This window comes from Limanda limanda, chromosome 18, assembly GCF_963576545.1.
Source record: "Limanda limanda chromosome 18, fLimLim1.1, whole genome shotgun sequence".
Classification (NCBI taxonomy): domain Eukaryota; kingdom Metazoa; phylum Chordata; class Actinopteri; order Pleuronectiformes; family Pleuronectidae; genus Limanda; species Limanda limanda.
In genome coordinates, this window is record NC_083653.1 from 12,330,661 (window position 1) to 12,352,641 (window position 21,981).

The 21,981-nt window shown below is 41.7% G+C and overlaps 1 protein-coding gene across 1 annotated transcript in view; it reads right to left on the bottom strand.

Annotated features, from left to right (window-relative positions):
* nbas (NBAS subunit of NRZ tethering complex) overlaps positions 1-21,981 on the bottom strand; it is a 150,702-nt gene that overhangs the window by 20,810 nt on the left and 107,911 nt on the right. The window contains exons 48-49 of the mRNA XM_061092083.1: positions 20,124-20,213; positions 19,036-19,219 (exon numbers count right to left, since the gene is read on the bottom strand). Of these exons, the coding sequence (XP_060948066.1) occupies positions 19,036-19,219; positions 20,124-20,213 (274 nt within the window). The remainder of the gene's footprint in view (positions 1-19,035; positions 19,220-20,123; positions 20,214-21,981) is intronic.

Genomic DNA, 21,981 nt, shown 5'->3' on the forward strand with positions numbered 1-21,981 from the left:
TGCAAGACACATTCTAAATAGCAAATATAGACAGACACACTCGTCTCACATACAAATACATTCCAGAATACCGATCCTCTCGAACACACACACACACACAGAGGCAGAAGCACACACAGTCATCCAAACTCAGCAAAATTAGACCACAGATGATATTGCTGCCAATTACTATGTGGCTGTGAGGCTTTTATTTTCTTAACAAGGAAGGATGGTAATTAATTAGGCCTAGTGATTAAAATCAACAATCCTCTGTGGCGTTGTACAAAGAACAGGAGGGCAGGAGGGCAGGAAGAGGAGGGAGGGAAGGAGGGACGAGACTGTCAGCCGACAATATGACACTCAGCAGAGAAGTAACGACGAATTAGACCGGTCTCTCTGTGAATCTGCTGAATGAAATATATAAATAGAATGTATTGTACATCTCTATCCACTCTCATCTCTTTTTTCCCTTCTCCTCAAATAGATCCGCTTGCTTTTTCCACTCATGCCTTCGATCTCTCTTCCTCTCTACCTTTCCCATCTGTCTGTCCCAAGATCCATCCGATAGACAGCAGGATAAACGCTAATGATTCATGTATTTGTACACAGGGATTCTGTATTTTGTGGCCCTTACTTCACAGTTGGGACTTTTTTTGAAATGAATTGTTTGCTGTACATCTTCTCCAAATAGCAAATGTCATTTCACTGCTTAATATATACCTAGAGCCTGCAGGCCTCTCAAACATTGCATCTCTTATTAACACAAAGTTGTATGCACAGGGTTCAAGTGGGAGTGATGGTCTGCGGTTTAAAAAATTCGGAGGGCTTCTTTAATTTCCTCTGGTAGGAAATTTATGAAAATGAATATCACATTCACTATACAGTATTTCCCCACAAAGTTGAAGTGGTTTTCAGTGTCGACACTGACTTTATCTTTGTAGAAACATAGATGCACAAACGCACCAACACACACACGTTTTACTCTACCACTGATTAAGACTTACTAAAAATATCATGACATCCAAAGTTTTATGAAGCCGTACAGAGACACAATCACATCTCTGTAAGTTGAACAGCAATTACAGTGTGTTGTAGTTGGCCCGAAAAAGCTTGTGTAGTGTGACAGCGTATCAGCGAAGACTGATTAAAACCTGCAATGCGGTCTCACCCTGCTATCAGCATATGATAATAAAACAGAGGGGGAGAAAAAGAGAGGAAGTGCACAAGAGAGTGTGTGGGTATATATGTGTGAAAGAGAGAGAGATAGGAGCTGCTTCCGGGCAAATAAATAGGCGAGCAGAAATTGTCACAAGGCACGTGGGTGAAAACACACGAACGCACACTTCACCAAAGGATAGAAATGGAGATGTATATAGGTATAAAGGCTGCAGTAGACAGGACCTAGACCATATGATGTTTTTTCCTTCCATAAAGAAAAACTTTGTGTGTGTGTGTGTCTGTTCCTGTACTTATATCTTTGTTCCTGCGGGTGTGTGTGTGCCAGACTGGGAGTGACGGCTAGACAGATGAAAGTGGAGTCATCTTTTCCTCCTGGGAGTTACTGGCATGAGACATGTTTTACTTATTTCAGAGGGACACACAAACACAATGGGGAACATACAAACAAACACACACACACACACACACACACACAGGATAAGGGCCGTACAAACAGGACGGTGTGCGTGCACAATCAAAAACAATCAGCCGAACGCCAACGAAACAGAGCTTCAATAAACTCCTGTGAAATAATTTCCTCCATGTCGCCATCTTTCCTAAAGGAATAAGCTCCCTCACTAAATAAATATTCTCACATCAAAGTGCTCAACTGAGGTCTTTTAAATATGAACTGCTTTCAACGCACAGGTGACACTTAAAGGTAAAACCCTGTAGATAATTTTAGACACACACAAACACACACAGTGACTGCAGATGCCCTGCTATGAAACAAATCTTCTAACAGAGTAAACATTGAATGTGGATATCCAATGATTTGAAGACCAAACATTGAGGTATTTTTATTTATAGACAATAAACATGTTTGTCAACAACAGCTCGATGGTAAAATATGCATATTTATGATCCACGGGGGGTTTGCGACATTTCTGACATTTATTTACTTTGACTTATATTATTTTTGATTGTTCATAATTAAATTCATAGGCGACAAATCCAAAACAGCTTGATGTCAGGGCAGGAACTGTTTCTCTCTATTTATCAAATTAAAATAAAGAAAAGTTTTAAAACAAGTATTGCTGGAGTGAAAAAAAAATAAACACTATTCCCTGAAACGCTATAAGACCCTACAATAATGGAGGGTCCTGTGCGTTACCAATTCTGCAACCCAAAAAATTAGTAATTAAAAAATTACCATTTTTATTGCAAGGGACATGGTGCCAACATACATAGAAAGCTTCAAGCTGCCATTTAATGAGCCTTTTGCTAAATTTGTCACTTTGATTAATGTCACATCAGTTTGGCTCAAACTTCAGCCCAGAAAACAGCCAAAAAGCACTCAGATGAATTAAAGGTAAACAGGGGGCTGAAAAAAAAGCACATGTCTCTTATCTCACGTATAAAAAAACACATGCTTTTCAGCAATTTCTTTGGGAATTCCATTCATTGTCAGCACCTACCCGGAAGACATAAATGTTCAAGGTCAAGCCCTCACAGAGCTGTACTGAGTAATTACTGGTGAAAAGGTACAGACTGGCTTTTTTTTTCATTTCGTCAACATACGACTGGTGTTTTCCCCTGATTTCTCAGAACTCATAAAGCACCGTCAATTGTCTTTAAATGGACGCTGTCCATGGTGCTGAAAAGCCTCTCTGTCTGTAGTGAACACTGGGGAATGCTCTGTGAATTAAATTATGTTAGAGTCCTAGTTTAGTTTAGTTCAGTGGGTTAGGGGAAAAATAAAACTCCCAAAACAACTACGTAAATATTCATTAAGATGGATCAGTACTTAATTTTCTGTCCCAGCATAGTGAATTTAATACCATAACTTTGTCAACTGGCTGGTTGATTTTTGTTGCTTTGCCATAACTAAGTCATTGTGTACTAATATACTAAACATGCTTTTTTAAATGTTAATGACAGCAAGAGTTTACAATTTTATTTTAAACAAACTGTATATATAGTTTCATATACTACAGAAGAGTTAAAGGCTGATAAATACAAAACACAGAAATGAAAGTGTAATCTGCCCTTGGTTGTTTTTGTCGAAGCACAAGTAGTTCTGTGCCCTGGGGATTCTCAAGATATTAAACGAGAAAATTATAGTGTCAGTCACTGTGTGTAAATTAGTGGCCTGTGTAAATAATTCCATCCCACTTGTAATGAGAAGCCTCCTCCGGCGCTGCTTAAGAAAACATGATTTGAGATTCAAAACAAATTAAGAGAAGAGGTCAATCTTTTAAAGACACTAAAAGGACACAGGATGTGTTTATACGTTTTTTATTTAACTTCAATCTAAAATGAACCCCACATATCAAGGGCCGACTCGCAAGAATAGTCACTTTTCTTCCTTGTTATCATGTATCATAACAATAACATATAATCACTTAACGTTTTTGAATACCTAGGGATCTTCCACACAGAAATAATCGGAAATTTGGAAGTAACTAAAAAGGATCTTTAAATAACTCGTTTGAATAATTTATTGAATCTGTATGGCTTGAAATTATTGCCTCAAATCGGACAATTTCACACATTCATATTTATTATTCGTGGATAATCATTAATCTCTACTTGGGGAGATTCCTTGAAACATTTTCAGCAAGATTTAAATCACATGTTGTTGACCATTTATATGTTGCTTTGACCAAATGCGCATGTGATGAGGTTGGTCATGTGTTCGTTCATTCATTTAAAACAGCGACCACAGAATAGTCTTTTTCTGAAAGGCTGTGAAGGGGCAGTAAAGGATCTTAAAGGCACAAGGCCAATAACGGAAACTTACTTCTGACGGAGTAAATGGTTTGTCGCAGTTGTTGTTCATACTAGATATGGCCCAACTCCTAGAACTTGCTGTCTCTGCAAATATTTGAAGTAACTGAAACAGTTTTCTGCCAAAAAACCCTCAGTGAAACCGACAGCGAGTAATTCGAGCAGCAAATGTTTGAGTATATATATATATTGAATACTTGAGGGAGTTGTTTGTATTGTCATCTGGAGACTAAATTGATTGCAGTCAAAATCTATCAGAGCCACCTCAGAAGATTAAAGTGATTGATCAGCCGAGCTTACAGATCGTACATATGCTTTGCTGTTAATTAATTAAACTAACACACTGAATTAAAAACAAAAAGGACCCCAGTTGTTTCGAGTCTGGAAGCGTTGAAGACAAACAGCTCAATCACTCACAATCAGCAGGGGGACGTCTGAGGAACAGCGCTGCACTTACGAGACATAACAATCAGCTCTGCCGGTCAAGCACTTAGTCGCTCTTTGTCTAAACTTTTAGAATTGCCACTTGAACTTTTTAACATCAATAGCTCTAATTAGAGGTTCATTTGACAAAAGGAGTAAACAGAGTCACAGCTCAGCCACGGCCCAAACACAGCACACTGTGACTGGAACTGCCAGTGAATTGAACGACTAGAATACAAGCTGGGGTTTGGGCAACCCAGTGAATACATGTGTGTATCTGTGTGTATGTACTATTTACTATAATCATGTACAGAACATAGAGTACTGCTAATGCATCAGTGCTGGCCAATTATCTAACTGTGAAATGATGAGCTGCTTCCAGACATGTACTGGAGTACAGGATATTTGTAAAATGTCAGCTTGAGCCCACATGAGAATACAGCAGAAACACTTTTGCGGAAGTTCCCAGCGAGCAAGTGGGCATGTTTTTTGAAGTTTTAACATGGGACAAAATGCCTTGATGAAACCAAGATGCCATACATATGAAAGCAAATTGGAAAGACAATGAAATTGTAATGTAATGTTGTATGGAGCCTCACCGCTGGCCGGCTAAAAATAAAGAAAATTGGCATCACTTCATTCAACTGCATAATAGTGTATCTCCTGCATGCAAAGAAAAACGTTCAAAACACAATTTAACTGCCTCAGAGCTACATTTAAAAGAAGCCTATGGAAATTTTCAATCAAGCTTCCAGTACCGATTTAGAAGATCCCAAGATTGGATATGAAACATCCAGGTAATGAATGGAAAATGACACATATGACCACTTTTCTCAGAAGAAACATTGGGCACACGTGACTTTCATGCACACGCACAAACACACACTTATTTGGTCAATACAACTCGGAATTAACTCTGCAAAAGTCCCATTTAAACAGAAGTTGCATCATGACGCCACACACCTGCAGACCCGGGGAACAGGTCTTTACCGCTGACAGGAGCCGACCCCGTGGCCAACTCGTTAAAGAATGTGGTAAACACATCATCACCTGCGTACCTGACACTATGGTAGACAGGTTAATGATCAGTGCTACTATCCCGGTTGCCGTTGACAGCTCTCCCCCACTTACTCGTCACATCTTATTACCGCTGCCGATCAGGATGGCGGGTCCCGTCCATTCCACCCTCCTGTCAGATCGACAGGATAAATGGAAGATGGCTCAGATTTGGTTAAATATCCTGACATGCAAAATCGCTCCCGAGTCAACTTCATCATCTAATTTAAAAGTGCCATTATCCAGCTCCTTGTCGAAATAATTGTTTTACGGAGGTTTTACAATTACGACTGTCATGACTTGTTGCATATTACTTGATGTTAAAATGTTGTGACTGTCGGCCCTGCCATAGAAATCATTTTTTCACATTTGGACAGAGACCAGTTGTGAACATGGATACTGAACCCAATCCTCCTCCCACCTGCAGGGAAGCGGTCCCTGCAGAGGCAGTGAAGCTGGGAACAAGGTTTTTTTAGGCTGTAAAGCTTTGTAGATAGGAAGGATTTAATGTTTTCATTTCATCTCTTTTAAGGCTTCAACCCAAAAATATTGCCTCACATTATACCTGAAATATGCAGATACTGCACTTTGCCTCTGGATAATCTTTATAAAAGGGAAAAGGGGAAAATAAAGTTCACACGAGAAAAATGCAAAATTCTAGTAGCTTTGTGGTTAGATTGTGAAAGAAAATATACTTTTTCCTATTTACATGTCACACCACACAAGAAGGAAAAGTATCTGAGTTTTGCTTGGTGCATTCTACTTGTTTAGGTTTAATTCATTGATTTCAGTGGAATCCCAAAACGATTTTACAGAACAAAACAACACACTTACACACATGTAATTTATATGAAATGAACAGGTAAAATATTTTTCTTCAAACTGTTCCTTGTCTTAATGTTACAAATATACAAAAATGTGTCAAAATCTGCGATGGCAATTACCGTACTTAGATCTGCACAACTGCCATTTACTTTATTCTAAAAAATGTGTAGATTTAGCTGCATTGACATTCAAGCCAGACGAATGCTAACATAATTGAACATTACTTCCATAATTGCACAATTATTTGCATCGTCAAGATTAATGCTGATAATGACCCCAATGTTTAAATATGCCTCCCAATGGGTTTGTGCAGCTGCATCTGTGTGTTGCTAGGCAACGGTCATACTTAATAACGCTGAAGAACTATATTGCTCGGAGGGATTTCTTATTATATAATTATATATATATAGCTGTTCATATAGTATTCATTTTATATAATTTTGACCAGGTTTAAGTAGTAAGTGATTTACTAAACCAATAAGCCTGTTGAGTATAATAGTTAATTGATGATACAATGCCAAAGAATCCAAAAATGACAGGAAGAAATATATACAAAATTTAGAATAAATGTTTTTGAAATGTAAGATTGTATGGGTAATAATTGAATTGTTAATTTATTTGGTCAGAATTTACTAAGAGTTTATCGTTTTATCTTGAGAAACCCTCTATAAGTATCTGCGTGACAGCCACCACAGCACCCATCAAGGTAATGTGATTATTAGCCTTTGAGAGTGAAGTCAAAGATCTGGCATTTCTCTCTGAATTTGTATGAGCTGTTAGGGAAACACAAGTGAACTTTGGCTCCCATCAACAAATCTGCCTAATAATCGTCTCTGTGACTTAGCAATTACCGCAGTCCTTGACCTGAGAGGGAGGGGGGGAGGGGGAGAACACTGGATGCGGGTGGGCGTGTCAGTGTATCAAACTGGGAATGCCGCTGGAGCTGTGGGATCCGGAGAGCTCCGTGTCTGGCCTTTACCGAGCGGGTGCTGAACGAGCTCATCAATATGCATCGACCCGCTCTGGCTAATGTCCCCAGCGACGGGCGGGATAAAGTTGCAGAGGTCGCACACTTCACACGGGGGAGAGGGAGGCCGGGGGAGAGCGGCGGAGAGAATGAGCGATGCCGTGAGCGGGCGATGATAAGAGAGTGCAGGTTTCAGACAAAATGAGAGCAGCGAGAAGAAACACCAAAAGGGCAGAGCCTCGGGGCTTGTTGAGGGGTGAGGGAGTTTATTACAACTTGAAAGTGAAACACATAAAACATGCAGGGGGGGAAACATAAGCGCAAAGATAAAGACACACACACGGCTGTGGAGAACAAACAAACAAACACACACACACACACATACTCTGTGCATACAGAGTGTGATATGACAAGATGAGTGTAATGGCAAACAAATGCAGCTCCTGTAACCCCCCCCCCCCCACTATTTGTTGTGCCGTTTCTCTCTCTCTCTTTGCACTCTTGGGTAGATCCACATTGTATGACATGACACCTGAGTATACATAACGCTACACGCCTCAAGAGAGGAAGCAGAGTTTGTGCATAAGAAGATAAGAGACAGAGGGAACTCAGAAGACAAATACAACAAAGCAGGGGAGTGGCACGACAGAAAGGGTGGATGGAGGTTAGGAGAGAACGAGCTTGTACGTTGAAACCACGCTGACACAAACCTGCTTTGACGTGATGTCACACACATACATTTTAAGCACATGCAGGAGCAGCCTTTACTGTATATTTTAATTTTTTAAAACAATTTTCACCGACACTCTGACCTCTCCTTAATCATGCATGCGTGAAGGAGCTGATGAGGGAGGTGCGAGGAAGGCAAGGACGACGCTAAATAAAGTGCTACGTGTGCGCTTACTCATAAAAATCACATGTCTACACATTTCAGATAAGACTTGAACTGGGGCTCGGTAGACATGAGTTTTTAAATCCTGAGCTGGTTTGAAATCAGGTGGCATCACGCACTAGAGGAGAATCTTTGTAGTATATTCTTCTTTCTCAACTCGAGCATGCACACGCTACAAGATTAGGAAACAATGGCGCATCACACGCTACAGGATATTATAGAGATTATCGCTCCAGGAGGGAACGACCCACCACCTCATGTAAATGGTTATGGTTTGGTTTTTGTATTTATATAGCGCTTTTCTAGTCTGATGAAGACCACTCAAAGCGCTTCACAGTACAGTTTCACATTCACCCATTCACACACATATTCATACAGTGCATCTACTTGGAGCACTTTGGTTATTCTATGGGGGGCTATTCAGGGTTCAGCATCTTGCCCAAGGACACTTCGGCATGCAGATGGTTCAGACTGGGGATCAAACCGCTGACCTTCAGGTTGGAGGACGACCGCTCTACCTCTCAGCCACAGCCGCCCACGTCACCTCTCCGACGTGGTCTGATGAGGACGGAGCCGCAAATGAAAAGCAAACAGGACGGAGACTGCCGTGGTGCGACAACCTGCTCTATCAGTAATAACGCTTTGCAGGGATATAAACTAAAAGGCGAAGAAATGAGTCTGGATGAGAAAAGGACGATTTGTCTATTCTGCACTCGTACTCCAATAGTTTCGCATTGGCCATTTCAAAAGCTTGACTCATTGGTTCTACTTAAAAAGAAGTGACTTAATCACCCTGTATTTAAATCCTGAACATCAAACATGTTTCGCAGGGTCTGTACCAGAAAACTTAAATGATCAGCTCAGTTGCTGTAAACTTTTTCTGCCACCGCCCCGAGTGAAATGTCATAGCGGGAAGTCCGGGAGAACAAAGGCTCGGTAACTCCTCACACTACCAGCAAATCTGGGCCGAGCCGATTTCTCCTCCGATTTACGTGGGTGGCGAAATAGTGGTTTAAGTGGCCTGAAATTCCTTCAAACATGAATTCAGATCAAGGTGTGAAAGGATGTTTAATCACATCAGGCTAAATCCCTTTCAGTTAAGATGAAAGCTGTACTTGGACCTAGAGAGAAACAAAGAACTTCATCCATCTCCCATTTTATCACCTTTCTCCCTCCTCCTCCTCTGAGCTGCCCACTCCCACTGCTTCAACTGTCCTCAGGTTCTTTTCTCCTTATTCTTCCTCTCGTCCGTCTCACCCTCCCCATCCCATCTCGTCTTGTTTATTCTATCGCACTGTCTACTCTCTGGCGTGTTTCTTTTTTTCCTGTTTTTTTTGCAGAATCATCTGCAATCCCGCCGAGTGGATGAAGTGTTGCTCTCTTCTTGTCTGGCTCCGAGTTAAAAAATGGAGAGTAAATTGGGGTTTTCTCGCTCAGGAACAGAGCGGGGAGAGATGAAAGCTGTCAAAACAAGTGAAATTATTGCTGGGGGCTCGACTATCACGGCTGTGACCCCTGACCTGTTGCATTAGAGTGTGGCCATAAGATTCCTGAACCCCATCCCATTTATTATTTATCTACTTGGAAAGAGACTCTGCTTGCTCTCCCTCTTCTTGTATAACCCTCTCCCCTCCAGTGCAGCCTCCTTCACTTTCATCAGACAAATCTTCCTCTGCTTCTCTGTACAGCTCCCTCTCCCCACCTGGCCTTCACCTCTGGAAAAGCTCTGTCATTTCTTTCTTTCTCTACAATCCCTCGTGTGGCTCCTCCTGAAGTTCTCCTTCAGTTTTCAACTCCTTTTCAACTTTGTCATTTGGAAAATATGTGATGTGAGAATGTGTATGTGTGTGTGTGCGCACCACAGGGGCCTAATGACAACACATTGTTCTGTCAGGCAACAACACTCCCACTTGTGTTTCTGTTTATAATTCTGTCATATCAAACAAATACTGCAGTTACTACAGAAAAGTGCACCATCCATCTGTGTGACTCGTATTGTTTTCTTCCCGTCTCTCTTGGATATGTGTCACGGCTGCGGCTTATCATGCCACTACGGTTTTGCATACTTCAAACGGCAGCCTTAATATTTAAATATGCAGCTGGTGCAGTAGGTGATGTGGCGGTATGGCAGGAGCGGAGATGCACGCAGGCAGGGAGGGACGCACGGCAAATAAAAGCTTGCAAAAACACATACCAGAAATGAAAACTTAAACTGGAAATATTCCCAGTTCTTAAGATGTTTTTTAAACCCTTAAACTCTTTACAATAACCATGTGGGCTGAGCAATGCATACACCATATTTCTTTGAGAGTTCTGCTTCTGTGAATGCAGTGTGCCTACACTTCGCTCTAGTGTCCAGAAACAGTGGAATTCTGTAGTTCTGTTAATTGGTGCATAAATCACCGTCCTATCTTTCTGCAGGAAAGAAACGAAGGTGGAGACAGGAATTAGGAAAGAGGCTATAAGAGGAGGAGACATTTTGAAATAGACACACTCACAGTCACACGCACATTGCTTTGGCACTTTCTCAATCATATATCACTCATACACTGCCGGTACAGCCGTTGGGGCAATTTGAGGCTCAGTATCCTGCCCAAGGATACCTGGGCATGCGGAATGAGGAAGACTAAGATTGAACTACGACCTTCTAGTTACTGGATGATCCCCTCTTCCTTCTGAGCCACGGCTGCTCCTAAAATGAATTCGGAATTTGTCTCCAGGGAACATCCGGGTCTGATCTCAGCTCTCCCTGCTATATGCAAATTATCACTGCTGTCAGAAAAGCATCAGTCATTATGTGTTGGAGAGTGTTGATATTGTGGCAGCGATGCAAAACAAATCAGCTTATGGTCACTGAGAAGCGTGAGAAAAGGCTGAGTAGGCGTTCCTACTAGAAAATCTGCTAGGGGTCTCAAAATGTTTACTGTATGGAAGTGCTGTGATTTTGCATAGAAATGTGTCAGAAACAAGTATCAGCTTTGATCAGAAAAAAGAGCAGCACACATAAATATGAATAAATGTGATGTTTTTTGATTTAAGTAAATATCTACAAATTGAAAGTCTAATTTGACTTAATCTTCATTAAAGTCCTGGAGAAATAAAAACAGCTGAGGAAGAGATGAAATGAAAAACAAGACAAATGAAGACTTGCCACAAGACAAAGCAGGCTTGGTCAGGCTTAACATGTCGAGGTCTGGAGATGCAGGACGGGAAGCTCACAGGGTGCAACCATAGTACACAGCGTGGTCTGCTCTGCTCAGCTCAGTGCATCCATATTAGATAGATGGGGTGCTGCAAGGCCAAACAGCCCGGCGGTGAAACCGAAAACACCGCGGCAAATGATCTGTGACATTGACAGGGGGGAAAGGGGCTTGTAGCATGAGTCAGCGATCACCGCTGATGAGCTTGGATGATGACTTCTCGTGCACGTGCAGGCGGCTCTCTCCCCCGCAACCTTCGCCTATGCTCGGCAACATTCAGAGTGCACACAGGCGTGAAGACCTTGACGCGGTGACCGGGCTCACCTCCCGTTACCCTGTGGGTTAGTGTAGTTGGGGGCATTGATACTAGCGCTGTCATGGGATTAAGCAAAGTAATTACCATCTTCACTCTGGAAAAAAAATCAAGGCCACGGCAAAGAGGGCATCACACTGGCCCACATGTATGGACACCGCCACGCAGCATAAGCAGCTATACACACAACCTAAACACATATTTGCTTTCAGATGCCACCTCACTGTCAGTGAAACGTGAAAAAGAAAACGCTAAGTATGTTGTTATAAGTGACATAAAGGCCAAACTCACAATATACACGTGCAGACATGCACAGCGACAAAACACACCGTCCAATCTTGACAGTGGTGACATTTGGACGCCCTGCTGTTATGACTAATCGGCCGAAATGAAGTCACAAAATCCATCCCTGGCTTCACCCCTCAATCCCTTTGTTCCACTCATCTGGTATCAAACGTCAACCCCCCTCCCCTCAAACCACAACACCTAAATGTCAGCATTTCAATTGGGCTCATTAATACGTCCTCTTTTAGGCATCTAGTGTGTGTTGGGATCGTTGAGATCGTCGTCTCGGAATCTATCTCCCGCTTTATGTCTCTGATCCATCTTTATCTCTCCCCTCTCTCTGATATTCACTCTGCGTGTTTCCTTCTGATTCACTGGGCATGTGTTTGTGTGTTTGTGTGTGTGTGTGTGTGTGTGTGTGTGTGTGTGTGTGTGTGTGTGTGTGTGTGTGTGTGTGTGTGTGTGTGTGTGTGTGTGTTGTGTGTGTGTGTGTGTGTGTGTGTGTGTGTGTGTGTGTGTGTGTGTGTGCGCGTGAGGCAGCGACTGTGAATCATGCAGTGGCCTTTCCACTGACATGGCCCGGCCTGACCCAGTCTGGACACTGCTGAGCTGAACAGCATCCATCACAATAGCATTCATCTGCTCCTCACACAGGCTGCCAAGCTGGAATGCATGCGTTTGTCTGGGCGGGTGTATAAAACAAAAATGTCACTGTATATGGATGAGGATGTATGGACCACGGGATGTAAATAAACATCAGCACTTCCTCCCGCTGTGCAAAACTGAAGCCAAAATATCACAGATATGGGTGCTGCTATCTTGCGCCGGTGACTCAGTCCCAGAGGCTGCACAGGAGAGATTGTGAAGGGAAGCTGCGATATCGAGGTCGCGCCGATAACACAGGCTCGACCAATCGTGGGTCAGTCTCATCTGTCAGTCATTATGTTTCTAACCAAATTCAAAACACTTGAACACATCTCAGAAACCATCTTGAGGAAAAATGCATTTAATGTGTACTTTGATCGTTTTTTTGCTCCGTGTTCCATCCTCTAACAAAGAGGAGGTGAGGTTTGCGACCTTTATTGCCGCCAGCCACCAGGGGGCAATAAAGGTGCTTTGGCGTCACTTTTGGGAGCTTTCGTTAGACTGTTCAAAGACGGATGACATGACAGCTACCGGAAAGTGAAGCCAAATTGGACAAAACTAATTCACAATAATGTTTGTGTGCTTGTCTTTTTATGGTAAGTTAGTTATTTGATGCTGTGATTGACTCGTGTATCTGCGGCACCTTGCTTCACCCCCGCTCACTACTGACCCAGCAGATAAATGTGCAACTTGGCAGCATCTGTAGCTGTGATATTTTGGCTTTGTTTCTGGATAATGCGAAGAAGTGGACACAGGTCGTCCATCTTTATTCACAGTTTTTAGTTCAGACAGAAACATGCAGATCCAGGCATGTAGTGAGGAAGAGGAGGCCTGGACTGTCAATGTGAAGAGAAGTTTCAAATCCTGAGAAGTTATGAGGATCTGAGGATTTCTTCACATAATATCAAAGTGCCAATGAGGCAAGGATGGAGGATTACACAGCGAGTGAATCAGATCTGTAGGAATTCAAAAGCAACCCGAAACACACACACACACAACCTGGTTATCAGGAGACAGGGAAACAAAGAGAAAGCTTTAGTGCCAATAATCTTTGAGGTAAATCAGTTGTGAAAACCACAGAAACTGTGCCCTGAATACAAATCTGGCATGGAATTATTTCTGTTCTTGGCCTATGTGGGCTGGTGGATGGAGAGATACTGTTCTTTATTCTAAATAAGGTGGTTTGACTTTATTTCAGGCTGCAGGCCCTTGTGGTCGGAGATCAGAGAGCATGCTGGCAGCTCATCAGAAAACAGCAGAAAGCCAGAACAGACAACAAATACAAATTCAGCGGATTATTAACATCCAGTACACGCGGAATGAGCTGCAATCTCTAAGACAAAGATATAACAGCAGCTTAAGTTCATTTAGTTCAACATTAAAGGCATAGTCAGCCATTTAGAATGATATCATTATGATTCCTTGTTGAAAATTAGATGACAATATAGTTACCAATCTAGTGTTTGTTCTGTGAATTTGAAGCTTCTGCAGGCATCTTAGTTCATCTTAGATTAACAACAGGGAACACCTAATGTGGCTCTAATTGATGATGATTGATTAACATAGAAAACAGGGTAAACAAATCAGATGCATCACGTCAATTAATTAGTTATAGAAGGTGTTTGTTTGGGAAGTTTGTACGACTGGACAGAGCCAGGTCAGAAATTTCTTCCTGCTTCCAATTATTGTGCTAAACTATGCCAAAATAAGATTAGACAATCTGAGATAAGCTTAACAATTTTTTTTATGTACAGACGTGTATGACATCAATCTTCTCATCTAACTCTTGGCATGAATGCACATATTGGTATTTCCAAAAATGTTGAAACATTTCTTTATAAGTTTTTGAGCGGAGGCACAAAAGTGAAATGAGTTTGACCTTAAATCAATCCACAGTGAGTACTAGAGATCGCACAATATTCTTCTGATTAGAAAAAAGACGGATGATATCATGTTTTACTAACTGATTCACACTCACACATGTAGGTTTTAGTTATAATTTGTATTTCTACCCTACGTGCTGAGCGCTCTCTCTCTTGCTCTCTTTGAGAGAAGGGGATGAGCGCCATACAAACAGCTGTTTGTGTTTATATAGCAGCGTTCTCTCTCGTTGGCTCGTTGAACATTTTATTTACAACCACAGCTAATGGAAATCAGTCAGAATAGGAAACTGATCTGTGTTTATGATATCCTCTTCTCTGTATCAGCGGGGCACCTATTAAAATACGGCACAGTCAGTGTGTTCTTAACAGCTTTCCAGTGTTCTTCGTGAAAATAAATAAAGGAGAGTGGAAGTAAAAACGATGAGAGAAAAACAGCAATAGAAAAAAAGGTAAGGAGAGATTTAAAATAAGCTAAAGTATTGTAGAGAATTCCAAAGTGTTGTGGGGGCCTAACAGCGAATGCCCGGCCACCCTTTGTCACCAACTGTGACAGGAAAGTAACCAGCAGGGCTCCGAAGATCTCAGTGGCAGAGAGGGCACATAACAGGTCAATGAATCAGAGAGGGATTCAAGAGTGTATGAGTTCTCAAAAGTGCGTGATAACATTTTTGAAATCTATTCGAAAATAAAGGGATCCAGTATTTTGTACCAACTGGAGACATAGGAAGGGAGCCCAAGCTATGTGCGTTGCGAGCTTAGAGGAGATCAAGTCATATCTCAAACAAAACAAATCCCTTTATATTGGAAAAAATATCATAATTATCTTTCTGTGCTGCTCCCTCTGCCAGAGGGACAGCGGTCACGTCAGGCCACATGGGCAGAGCAGATGAATTCAGATAGAGCCCTATCAGCACAATCACAGCACGACAGCCAGGCTTTTATTACTTGTATCTGGGCTTTTACTATAATTCCCTGAAAAAGCTTGGCTGTATTAATGGAGTGCTTTCTACAGAGGCTTGACCTAATTACTTTCAATTCCAGTGTTGTATTTTAGGTAAATCGTCAATCTTTTGCCTGATATCAAGAGAAGATAAATAATATGGAATATAATTCAAGTCCAGCATAATGTCTGTGATTTATCAGTGACAATAAACCAAGCCGATTTGTAGGGACAAATGACAGCGATTCTGATCCTGAAAAATGACACGATCAACTAAAAAGCCTGTAGTGTCATCCCGTTTAATATTCTCTCCGTTGATCAATGAACTACATTTTTTTTCTCATGTTCATTCCTGAAATTATTCTTTCCATCAAACTTTTGAAGTGTTAGTTTTCTTTCTTTGAGTTTCAATTTAAAAAATAAATAAAAAAATAATTCGGGGAGCTAAGTGAAATAAGCCAAGCTTTCATCTTTTCATCAATGGTCTTTCAGTGCCATACATATCGAGGATAGAGAGAAGTAGAGAGGGGGAGTTAAGCACTTTGCACATCAGAAGATGTTCAGAAAGAGAAAAGGACGGATAAGGAGATTAGTTTTTTAAATCAATCACATTTTCTCAAACCTTGTTATGCAGTTAGGTCTGTGTGTTTCCTGAATTAAAACATGCAGACAGTAATTATATCCAGGTATGTCTGTAAGCATCTAACCGCATGGGAATGGGTGCACAGCTGAGTGTGTTTGTATCAGCATGATTGTTTGAGTGCTACTTTGCAAACTTCTGTGATCAGAGACGACAGGACTAATCAGATGACTTTTGTCAGAACAGCCGTTGGCGGGAACGCAAAGATGAGAGAAACTCCGGCTTAAACATACTACCGACACCAATGCTTGACAGCACGGTTGTCATGGAAATCGCAGCAGACAGTCTGTGTGCATGCGCGCGTGTGTGTGTGTGTGTGTGCACGAAACCGGAGAGCTGAGTGTGCAGCGGAAAGATGGATACAGTGGTTTTGTGTAAATGTGAGTTAGTGAGTGTGTCTCTCGGATAGCCTGTGGGACACTGTTAGAAGGGAGCTGTGCTGATTAGCTGAGGGACTAGTGGGACAGAAGGGGAACAATATCTCCTCCTCTTCCTCCTGCCCTCTTTCTGGGTATAAGTCGACATGATGTGGTCACAGAGGGGCACTACTCAGTCTCCTGCATGGCTTTGGGGCACCAACATGCTGCTTATGGGAGGTACCAGCCTAGCAAACATGACTTCTGCACCACAGATTTCAGCCGGGCGACAGCCAGTGGAAAAAATGAAGTGTCAGTCCAATTAGGAGGCAAAATGTAACAAATAATTGAGTGGGCAAATGTAAATGTGTTTGTGCATGGTTATGGAATTGTGTGTCAGTACAGATGTGGATATGGAAAATCTTTTAAACTAAAAAAAAAATCGACTAATCAAACTTAATTGAGACACTTTGCAACAAAAACCCTGTTCTCACACGTAAAGGCCTCTTGGTCGCCTTAGGGGGAGACGAGAGAAAGTGGCACTTCATCTGAAACAAGTCCTGCTCTTACACCAAGACTTCTTTTACAAGATTAATTAACTGATCCCCTGGGTGTGCGCTCCCTTAAGAGCGCATGTGTTCGCCGGCCCCTGTGTGTGAGTGTGCGTGCGTTTCATCAGATCCTGCCAAATGTCGGGAGTGCACCCAATTAGTTAAAGAGTCCAAGCCCACACACCTGTCTACCTGCGCTGACAATTGCCCACGGCTGTGCGCATACATTTACACATTAATTAACCAGCTCGGGCCATTGATTAGTCACTCAGGAAACTTAATGACTAGCCACTCGATGGTAAGTTACACCAGGGAGGGAGGACAGCGCAGGCAGAGCCACACACACAAATACTGTGCACACACATGCAGGCATATTGTGTGCTCGACACTGTGCATAGCTTCAGTACACACTCCTAAAAGATATATAAAGGAATCTTTATAATATTATATATGATGGTATGTGTTGTGCAAAAACAAACAAACGAGCAAATACATTTATCTCCATTAGAACGACATAAAGAGGCCGGATCTTCTTTGCCAAGACACTCTAAGCTACGAATAACCTCCTTAACTGCTGAATCTTTTCTTATGTTGCTTTTTTTTATTTTATACAAATCCTTTTCTGCTATAAAATCATATGACACAGAACACCAATACAATAGTAATCTGTTTTCCTTTCACTATTATGATTTACTGGTATATGGTATGCAGTATTATGCAGGTTAACTTTAACTGGAGATATATCTCATCCAGAGTCTTTTTCAATAGAACACATATATTTATAGATATTTAGTATTTTAGATGCCTACTTTATATTTTTCTACCTGTAATCAATCAAGTAAAATCTTTGTTAAAGGAAATTGAGCCAATCAAATGGGCGCAGGGGAAAATAATCTGCTCTTTATCTCTAGATCAGTGTTGGGGAACATATTTCCTTTCAAGGGCCATTTTCCAGGTAGACTCTCTCCTACACTGCCAGACACAATGGATTAATCCTGGAATGCTGTTGACGTTGTGCTTTGCTCCTTATGAATGTAACATCTGCTATTGTCCAGCCAATGAGAATTTGGTTGGACCAGTTAATCAACTAATCCAATGAGAGACTCCAGCCCTAGACTTTCCAAACTGGCACATTTGTTTGTGTCTTTCACAACTGAGACGAATAAATACATTTATAAAAGTCTAGGTTTCATGAAAAGACACAGGTGAATAATTTTATAAGAAAATAATAGTTACTTTTAATGAAGATTTGAAGGGAGTGCTGCATAAATGTGGCAAAACCAACACATCCAATCATGATTTCAGCTCTCAGTTCAAATTTGCAGTCAAGCTATTTTATACTGATATTTACGCATATCGTACTTATCCCTTCAGGAGAACAACAACCTTTCTGATAGCCCAAAGTCCATATTGTTGCATAATGGGAATGTATATGTCAACATTCGCTTGTTTCTTCTTTGGGTGAGTGAGTAATTTAACCACCCTTTTGGCATCTGCCGTTTTCTCCTCCGAAAACCACAAAAGATCTCTAATGTGTTCCTCAGCAATGCTTCATCATAGACCTGTGCGTAGATGTCTCACATTGACATCAGACCTGTCTATCATAGTCAGACAAGGACCACCGGGAAAAATCACTGGATCAGTGGACTGTCAAAAAGTACATGACGTTTTTATTGTCTTCAGTAAACAGGCAGAACCTAAATAAAAACTGGTAGTTTCCGCTTTAGCTGCTATTTCCTGCTAGGGGAATGCAGTTCTGAGCCGGCAGGCGGACGTCGGTGCAACACCAGGCCTATCTGTTCAACTGTCAGGTTGTGCATTCGTGGTTGCTGCGTTCATGGTAACTGGCCAATCAGAATAATCAACCCTCACCAACCTGAGCATGTGAGCTGGCAGCTGCTGCCACAGATAGGATGCCATTCTGTGAGAAACACCTATGTAGTACCCTCTCAAAATGTCTGACCTGGCATTTGATGTTACGAGAAAAGAGAGGGAAGAGAAAATATTCCAGACATCTGGAGCCTCCTTCCGATCAAGTACCAGTGTTTGGGAGAGCATGGGATAAAAGTTGTTTCTCTAGCGGGTGCCTGATGACTCATAGCTACATGTGCATGTGCGACTGTGCACGTTACCTTTCTGTCTTTGAGAACAGCCTGCGTCCTGTAGAGCAGGAGAAGACGGACATCGCTGTCTCGCAGGCTGAAGTTGCTCTCCAGGATCTGGAGCACATCAATCCGAGGCCGCACGGGGAGCGAGGAGTCCCCGCAGAACGGACGCAGCCAAGCCAGGAGGTCGTCTGAAGTCACCGTGCTGTCACTGAGGGAAAGGGAGAGAGGAACATGTGAGGTGAGGGCGAGAGGGGGAGAGGGAGACAGCGATAGAGGCAAGGCGAAGGGGTTATTCTAAACAGGGGTGTTTCTCAAAAACACTATTTCTAAGCCTTTGAAAATGCAATAATTGTGTCAGAGAATTGCAAATTTCAAACTCCAACCGAAACTCAATCAAAACCAACTAATATAAAAAATAATCACTGCGTCCAGCTTCATAAATGTGATGATTTTCTGCTTCTCTTTGTGTTTTTGATATATTTGTGCACTTCTTGTTGCTTATCAGACTAGATAAAAAAAAACAATGATACCTTGGGCTTCAGAAAACTGCAATGGGTTTTATTTCCCCATTGATTTTCTGACGTTTTCTGGACTTAAAAAGTTCCAACCCTGATCCACACATCAAGGAAAAAGAGCTTTGATGCCTTCGCTTTGTGCTTAACTTCAGTAAAGGCAGACAATTAGAGGGTCTGTCACAGTTCCATTGTTGTAGTTTGATTTGTTTGGCCAATGGTCTCATAGAACAGGAACAGGTGCTGTGTCATCTCCAAAAGCAAACAGGTTGGCAGGGGCCGTTTGTTGATTCAGCTAACAAACAGACATTATACTGGCATGTGATTAGAGCTGAAAAGTGGGAGGTGTGATTTATGCACGACTTAAACACTAATACTCATTCCATGCACACGTGCTTGGGTAAGGGTTAGATTGAGTTTAAGGAAAGCAATAAATGTCACTAGGAGTAAGTTTCTGCCAGTACACTGAGTGTTCGCAGTTTGTATGCCAGTGTGTGTGTGTGTGTGTGTGTGTGTGTGTGTGTGTGTGTGTGTGTGTGTGTGTGTGTGTGTGTGTGTGTGTGTGTGTGTGTGTGTGTGTGTGTGTGTGTGGATACCTACCCACTCTGGACATTGTTGTGCACAGTGGTTACCATGGCCTCCAGGACCCTGAGGGGCTGTGAGTAATTTGTCAGGGCATCTGGGTCTCCACTGAAAAACAAACAAAGCATCAAGACAATCATCTTATATAATATGCTAATTAAGATACGATTTTAAAATAACCACAATGTCGAGGGATCTTAAGGGAAGAAAAAAAAAGAGAAAGGCCTCCTTCTCAGGGACAGAGTTAGTTTGAAAATCGTGGTTTGGCAGTGTGGTGGAAATCTAGTGAGCTGGAGGAATCAAGTTACATGAGGCAGATGATGTCTAGACGAGAGGAATTTATTATTCAGACTTGATGAATCTCAAATCTAACATTTGCAATATACCAAGTGCACTAATTCATGTCTTTGTCTCCCTCCATCACATCTGAACTGTCCATAATAATCACAAAGACTTATATGGCTTGATTATATGTGCAACTATTCTATTGGACACTTATATCTAAACATTAGCTCCTGTCTAACCTAATATTAGTTGGATCTTTCTATAGTTATATATATATATATATATATATATATATATATATATATATATATTTAGCAAGTAAGAGTAAGAGAGGCCTTTTAAATAAAGCATAGGCTACATAGTAATTTATGAGAGAGAAAGAGAAAAAAGCTAAATGAAAGAAGTAGACATGAATATGACATTTTTCTTAACTACGAAAAATGAAATACTTGGGAAAAAAAAACGTTAAAAAATATATGTATAACTGTGGAGTTAATATTATTGAAGCCATTGAAATACAAAGCACATAAATAAGAAACACATTTAAACCTGTCTCCATTACAAGCTCACGGGCTGTGTGAGCAGGTTGATGAAAATGACCAGAAAAGGTAATAATTTAATGTTGATAAAAGAGGTCTTGGAATATGAGACAAGTTTAATGAGCTAAAAGAAATAAAGTGTGATATGTGTGCAGCGTCATTAATGCATTTACTGGTGTGACTATGGGAGCTGCTGCAGTGTGTTTGAGTGTGTGTGTGTGTCTGTGTGTGTGTGTGTACTACATGTTGCAAGAGCAGGGACATTTTTCATGACAGAAAGGGGGGGGGGGAAGGGTGATTTCCCTTGACTAAAGTCCACTTTGCTGCTGGGCTTGCAAACCTGAACACGTGCCCATGCAGCTTCATTCATACATATATAAATACACACATGCACACACATATACATGTTTCGTATACATGCACAAACCATACAAATAGAAAGATGACAAAGCATTTTCCTCATTGAACTTTAGCATTTGCTTCTTCTCTTCAAAGACCCATAAACACAGAATAGTTATGACAGGTACAAAAGACGGCCATTAGTGTGAGGTTCAGGTTCTCCTGCTGCAGCAGACTGAACGCCACGAGATAGAGGCGAAACAAGTGCAGCTCATTCTTACCTGCCAAACACAAGGCTTCGAGACAGACCCGCAACAACAGACAGACACGCACATGCACATACACAGACACACACGTGCGTGTTGCACAGTCATACCTGAATGCATAAGGGGACATTCATATGCAAGAACACTGAGTGACATGTTCCAAGGGAAAGAACTACAGTGAATTCATGAGGCTGTGTGTGTGCATGTGTGTGCATGTGTGTGTGTGTGTTTGTGTGTGTGTGTGTGTGTGTGTGTGTGTGTGTGTGTGTGTGTATGTGGGCGCCAAGAGAGATCTGCAAGCGAACAGCTGTATCAGGCTGCATTAATTATAAGAAGATAATGAATCGGAGAAAGTGGAAGATTGTGTGCGTGTGTGTGCGTGTGTGCGTGTGTGCGTGTGTGTGTGTGTGTGTGTGTGTGTGTGTGTGTGTGTGTGTGTGTGTGCCA